The sequence below is a fragment of the Strongyloides ratti genome (genome assembly GCF_001040885.1).
Source record: "Strongyloides ratti genome assembly S_ratti_ED321, chromosome : 2".
In the NCBI taxonomy this organism is placed as follows: domain Eukaryota; kingdom Metazoa; phylum Nematoda; class Chromadorea; order Rhabditida; family Strongyloididae; genus Strongyloides; species Strongyloides ratti.
Window position 1 is genome coordinate 3,559,476 of NC_037308.1, and position 6,925 is coordinate 3,566,400.

Here is a 6,925-nt window from a genome sequence, read left to right on the forward strand (position 1 = left end):
GTTTTTTTTTGTTATCATTTTTTATATCTCACAAATAAGAAAAAATTATGAAATTGTTTTAAAGTAAGTCTCATGTGAAAACTAATTAGAATACAATTGTAGGAACTTGTTTTCAAGAAGCTTCATTTTTAAGTGAAATAAAATTTAAAACGAGAATCTTTCTAAAATATTGTATAGTTTGTTGATGCAACTATCGTCTAGTAAATATTGCTTAATTATTATCTTACAATTATAGGATATGAAATTTATATTGATAAAATAATATTACTTTGTCTTTTAATCAGTAAGTATTAAAATTTATGTGTTTAATTAGTATATTAAATGATGATAACATTTTTTTAACCTTTTTTAAAAAAAGATTATTGTAACAAATTTTTTTTTAGTTTTTGAAAGCATAATTTATTTTGTTGTTATATATTTTGAATAATATTTTATCCATGTTATCTTCGAATTGTGATATATTAAGTAAAAATGATATGATTGTTATTGAAATAAAATTTATTTTTGATCCCATAGAAATAGATTTTTTTGTAAGCAAAAGTTTCCGAATCAGAATAAAAACATTTATAATATTAAATTGTATTGTTAAATGAATTACTTCATAACAATTTAACGGAAGATTATAACAAAATTAATTATAAATTTTTTCTGATACAGTAATAAACAAAATTCCTAAAAGTTGCTACAGGATATTTTGTGGAGAAAAGACATTTCAATTATCATTTCCCGCATAAAGTTAACTATTTCTTATATTTGTATCATTGAATATTTAGTATTATGACTGACACTTTGGAAAATCAAGAATCTATTTTTATACCTGAAAAACCTTCTAAAGATAGTGCTCCTGTTATTATAACATTGGGAATGGCAGGTTCTGGAAAAACAACTTTTGTTAAAAGGTTGACATCATATCTTCATGAAAAAAAAACTCCTCCATATCTTATAAATTTAGATCCTGCAACAATAAATGTTCCATTTCCAGCTAATATTGATATAAGGGACACTGTAAAATACAAAGAAGTTATGAAACAATTTAATCTTGGACCTAATGGGGCTATTATGACATCTCTAAATTTAATTTGTACTCAATTTGATAAGATAATGAATATTCTTAAACAAAGATCTAGTATGGTTGATCATATAATTATTGATACACCAGGTCAAATTGAGGCTTTTACTTGGTCTGCTTCTGGTTCAATTATTACAGATTCTCTTGCTTCATCACATCCAACTATGATTGCTTATATAGTTGACTCCGGCAGAGCTACCAATCCAACAACTTTTATGTCTAATATGTTGTATGCTTGTTCTATTCTCTATCGTACAAAACTACCATTTTTTATTGTTTTTAATAAAGCTGATATTGTAAAACCAACATATGCTTTGGAATGGATGAAAGATTTTGAATCATTTCATAAATCATTAGAGGAGAAAAAAAGTTCTTATATGACTGATTTGACAAGATCGTTATCTCTAGTCTTAGATTCTTTTTATGAAAATATTAATGCTGTTTGTGTATCTTCCAAAACTGGTGAAGGAATGGAAAAAGTTTTAGAATATATTGAAAAATGTAAAACAGAATATTTTGAAACTTACCGTCCAATGTATGAAGAAAGAATGATGGAACAAAAAAAAGAGGAAAAATAAATTTTATATACATGTAACATTTGTATACAACTATTGTTTATTTTTTTTAAAAAATCTGTTTAATTAATTTGTCTTATCCTGTTTAAGAAAATTATTTCTAAAAAAAATCACATCCTAAATTTAATAATTAAATGTTTATAATTGTTGGAAAAAGTTAATATTTTTTTATTAAGTTTATATTTCTTAATTATAATGTTAATTTTTTTATAATAGTTAGTTTACTAGTGCTTATAATAAATATAAGATAGTCATTTTTATAGCATATACTATATTAATATACTGGTATTTTATATTATTTTGTTAACAAATTACATTGAATGTCAAATCAAAGTTTTAAATTAAATAATTTTATATTATAATTCTAATTTTCTTTATAATATTATTTGTCAATTATAAAACATTTGTTATATTATACATAAAATATTAATTATCTATTTTTTTTAATTTAAGTATTTTTTATAAAACTGCTGATTAAGTTATTAAAATGTAATATTTGTCAATATATAAATCCATACTCTTCTTCTTGATAAAAACCAGGATAAAATCAAAGATGCTAGAGTATAAATTTCAATATTATAGTTTAAAGAAGTATTTCCACCAGCTCTTAAATCTTGCTCATAAATTAAGACATCTGAAATAACATGTATGTAACCATTAATTCCACATATTTCAGATCCTTCTATTATTCTAGCAACACGATTTCCTCGAGGCCAATAAAGTTCGAAAAATCTACCACGTCTTCGTATAACAACTTTTTCATCATTCATCATAACATATGTTCTTTCTCTTAAATCAGTATACATTAAAGCTATACCTTGAATTATATGACGTTTATAAACATATTGTAATGCAAGCCAATGCCTTCCATCTAACATATGTGCTCTTAATGCAGGTGAAACTTTTTCCCATGCTTCATTTGATGGTATAAAAAATGTAACATTTTGTTCAGGTGTTAATACTTGCCATGGATCAAGAGAAAACCGTAATTGTAAGTTTTCTAAATGTGAATAACTTGTTTGTAATCTTGTTTCATTTCTTAAAATTTCATATAAACTTTGTGATGGTACACCAAGTATTGTATCAATATAATGAATAATTCCATTTGTTGATGCTACATTTTCCATTAATATAGCTGCTTTTATTCCTCCACCAATTACATAATATGCTAAAATTAATAATAAAATATTTTAACTTTTTTAAAACATACTTATATTATTTTTTGGCCATTCTCCTTTTATAAAATAAAGTTGTCTCATATTATCAACAGAATTTACAATAGTATCATTTGTCATTTCATCTGTTGTTAATTCTTTTGCCGGTACTATATGAAGTTTAAGAACTTGTTCTAACCAAATTCTATCTCTAAGTAAACGTCTTTCAATAGATTCAGGAATTCTTTCAAATGCTTCATTATAAGGCGCAAAAAATGTTACTAAACCACCGGAAGCTGAAAAATAATTTCTTATAATCATTCCAATTGTATTAATATAACGCATTAATGTTGTACAACGATAATTATCATTAAGATGTTGATCAATTGTATTTGTTACAATTGCCAAAACATTATCAATAATATGTCCAACACCATTTTGAAGAGGAATATTTGGAACAAGTACTTTTGCCCAAACAGCACCTCTTCGAAATTGACTGTAACGTTCATAAACTTCAGAAACTGCATATACTAAAATATATAATATTAAAATTTTTAATATATCATTAATACTTACAATCCCATTTTCCTGTTCTCCTATCAGTAATATTTCTCATTGTTAATTTTAATTTAAAATTATCTTCAATAATATTTGAAGAAAAATGTACAGATGGATAATAATGTATACCACCATCATATAACCATGAATAAGAAAATAAAACTCTATTAGTTCCTGTAACATGAGCAAGTAAAACTTCTCTATCAATACGATTTCTATCAACAACTTTTGCAAAAGCTTTATTTGTTGGTAAAAAATATGTATGAAAGGCATTCCAAGCACTTCCACCATAAATTACTAAAGCAATATCAGGAACTCTATTAAGAATATCTCGTAATTCAGTTAAATCTCTATTATTATATTCTCTATCATTAAATAAAGTATCATCAACATCTCTTACAAAAGAAAGAGCAGTTCCAGGATATGGTCTTTCACCCATTGGTGTACAAACTTTATAAAGATATTGTTCACCACTTATAATTCCCCATTGTCCAGCTTCATGATTACAAATTCTACCTGCATTAGCAAAATAAGAAAAATTTCCTGGATTATTTTCAAATTGTGTTATGTAAATATAACCACTATTTATTGTTGATCTAACTAATGTTTGTTTATCCCATTTTTTTCCTTCAGAAATTTCAATTACCTGATTATCAACAAAATGACTTAAAACCTCTTTTTGTCTCATACCCCTTAGAACAGGATTATATAAAAATACATCATTTACTGGTGCAAATACCGTAATCCTTGCATTACTATCTTCCATATAAGCTTTTGCCACTGTATAAAATGAACAAAGATCTCGAAATTGTTGCATATCTTCCATACGTTCTGTTTCACTCCATAAATTTCCATTACATCTTAATATTAATAACAAAATAACAAAAAAAATAAAAAAATAAAATTTATGTATCCTTAGAATCATTATAAATTATTTCTTACAATTTTCTAATTTCATAAAAATAATAACTAAAATTATACAAAAGAATTAGAGTATTATTATAAATTAACATCTTGCTACTTAAAGTTAAGTTAAGGTATTCTCGAAAGAGTATCATTCCTATCACAATTTTAATTATTTAACTTTGTAAAATTAAAAATGTTTAATATAATAAAAATAGTTATTTATAAAGAATGTAAAGAACAAATAATATTGGTAAAATACTTATGTAAATACAGTAAAGATATTAATATATTTATAAAATTTTTATTAAAAATTTAAAAAGTATTTAATTATAATATTATATTTTATATATTGGTTTTATTAAATCAAAATATTTTTAATAATTATAATTTTTATACAAAAAAAAAGTTTAAAATTATATCTTAAAATTTATTTAATTGACTCATCAATCATATTACTTTATTTACATTGATGATAAATAAATCAATGAAAAATATTTGGCCACAAATTGACAGGTAAATGAAACACTGTATGACAAACAGGATATTATAATTTATATAGAATATATATTATTATTATATATATATATACATATAACTTAAGTATGCCGATTAAGGTACAAAATGATTTGACCTAAAAGGGACCTGGTAATGATTCAAATGAGTGGTCCATAAATGGCAAACCCAATAATATATAATAACATATGTTAAAACATATTCACTTTTTCTCTTCTTCAAATTATAAAATTGTTATTTTTAAGATGGTTGTTTAGTTAGTTTGTTGATATATGATATATAGCAGAAAATATGATAATACTAAGTACTATTATTGTATAATTCTATAAGTTTCTTTATACTTCTGATTTCAATTGTAACAATAATAAATTGTCCTTGTATTTATGTTATTAGATCTATTTAAATAATTTATATTGAATACAATATTTAACATATTTTTAATTGGTAAATTGATTGGAAAAATTTTTCTAACATAGAAACTTTTTATTCATTAAAAAAATTTTTTTAAAAAAAATCACTTTTCAAATATCATTTTAAAGATCACGCGTCTTAGCACGAATTATTTGTTATTGGAAAATTGTTGACGTTGATTGACTTCATATATTCTTTTCAAAGAATATGTATTTAATAATTAATTGTTATCTGTAATAATATATTTATTTTCAGAAATGGTTGCTTCAAAAGTGTTTAGACCATTTATTGCTTCAATGCGTAAAGCACACAACTCTGGTAGTATAGTTAAGAGTGAAGGACAAACACCTATGGGTCCAGTTCATGATGGTTATGCCGGAGCTGTAGGTTTTAACTTTGTAATTTTAATTATTTAAATTTAAGCGCCTTCCATTTTCCGTAACTAATAAATGGGCATTTGCCATAAAAGCTACACTTTTCCTTGCAGTTGGATTTTGGACCCCATTCGTTGCTGTTGAATATCAATTACGTAAAGCAAATGGATAAAATAGGAGAAATTTTTGTTCTATCCTAAATATTTAGAATGAAAATTAGTTGTGGAAATGTTTTTCGATTTTCTACTTTTTAAATAAAATTTACTAAAAAAAGATGCGTTAATCACAAGAAAGTTCATTTCTAAAAATTATGTTTTTACATATATATTGCAGCAAAAGGTGCAGTATTAGTATGTTTTATAAAAAGGTTGTTTGAAATGAAACTTCACCTTATATTAGAAAAGATTAATTGAAAAGTTTTGTGTATTAACTTTTTGTAAATAATAATTTTAAAGGTAGATATGAAATTTTAAAGATGAACTTGAAGTTCCACAAATTTTCTAATGAATGTTTAATATTTTCAAAACTTTTTAAAAAAATCGACTGGCAATGAAATTCAAAAAAGTGTTCTATATATTTTTTTTGTTCTTAAAATATTTTTAAAAAAATCCACATAAACCGAAAACGGTTTCAATTTAAAAAAATTAGAAGAAAATATATTGTTATATAATATATAAAAGTGTGACCAAAATAAATGTAATTTCTTCTCCAAGGAAACATTACTTCTGTAAATCGAAAATTATAAAAAAATCATTAAAAATAAAGTGCTTACAAGAAAAAATTAATAACTATCTTCAAAATTAAGGTATTAACAAACAGTTTTTGACTAAAGATAGAGAAGACTGTGAAGTTAAATATATTAAAGATACAAAAAAAATTTATATTTCTAAAGTAATAATAAGAATACAAAGAAATTAAAAAAAAATTTTTCATATATTGAAAAATAAATAATTGTTTGATTTTAAAAATTTTTAATAACTTTTTTGAATACAACGATGATAATTTTCTAATTTAAGAATCATTCTGAGATACAATTCACAACTCAATTATAAAATAATTCTCCTAAAATAATAATTTTAAAGCTTATAAATTTTACGTTTTATATTATGAGTAATTTTAGAGAAAGTAAAAAAGATTAAAATTATACCAAAGACGTATTATATCATTATAATAAAATTATAACTTTCAATTTTGAATACAAAGTTATAACTTAGCATTTACTTTTTAAAATATTATCATATATCTGTACGTCGTCATTTTTAAATATTATAAATACAGGTTGAAAAGATATTTCTAAATAATTAACTTTATATTAATAATAGATCATTAACAAATTTTTGTAGCACAACAATCTTCTTAATAGAA

The 6,925-nt window shown here is 23.1% G+C and overlaps 3 protein-coding genes across 3 annotated transcripts; 2 read left to right on the forward strand and 1 right to left on the reverse strand.

Moving 5' to 3' along the window:
• Positions 1-777: 777 nt before the first annotated feature.
• Positions 778-1,647, forward strand: SRAE_2000112800 (GPN-loop GTPase 1; the record flags this gene model as incomplete). The annotated part of the gene is made up of 1 exon (XM_024652044.1): positions 778-1,647. The coding sequence occupies one exon, from the start codon at positions 778-780 to the stop codon at positions 1,645-1,647; it is 870 nt and encodes a 289-aa protein (XP_024505660.1).
• A 479-nt stretch (positions 1,648-2,126) lies between these two features.
• SRAE_2000112900 (Fasciclin-1) lies at positions 2,127-4,182 on the reverse strand (the record flags this gene model as incomplete). The annotated part of the gene is made up of 3 exons (XM_024652045.1): positions 2,127-2,812; positions 2,855-3,328; positions 3,375-4,182. The coding sequence occupies 3 exons, from the start codon at positions 4,180-4,182 to the stop codon at positions 2,127-2,129; spliced, it is 1,968 nt and encodes a 655-aa protein (XP_024505661.1).
• Positions 4,183-5,443: 1,261 nt separating this feature from the next.
• SRAE_2000113000 (Cytochrome c oxidase subunit VIIc family-containing protein) lies at positions 5,444-5,732 on the forward strand (the record flags this gene model as incomplete). The annotated part of the gene is made up of 2 exons (XM_024652046.1): positions 5,444-5,569; positions 5,610-5,732. 2 exons carry the CDS (start codon positions 5,444-5,446, stop codon positions 5,730-5,732), a joined length of 249 nt encoding a protein of 82 aa, XP_024505662.1.
• Between the last annotated feature and the right edge of the window lie 1,193 nt (positions 5,733-6,925).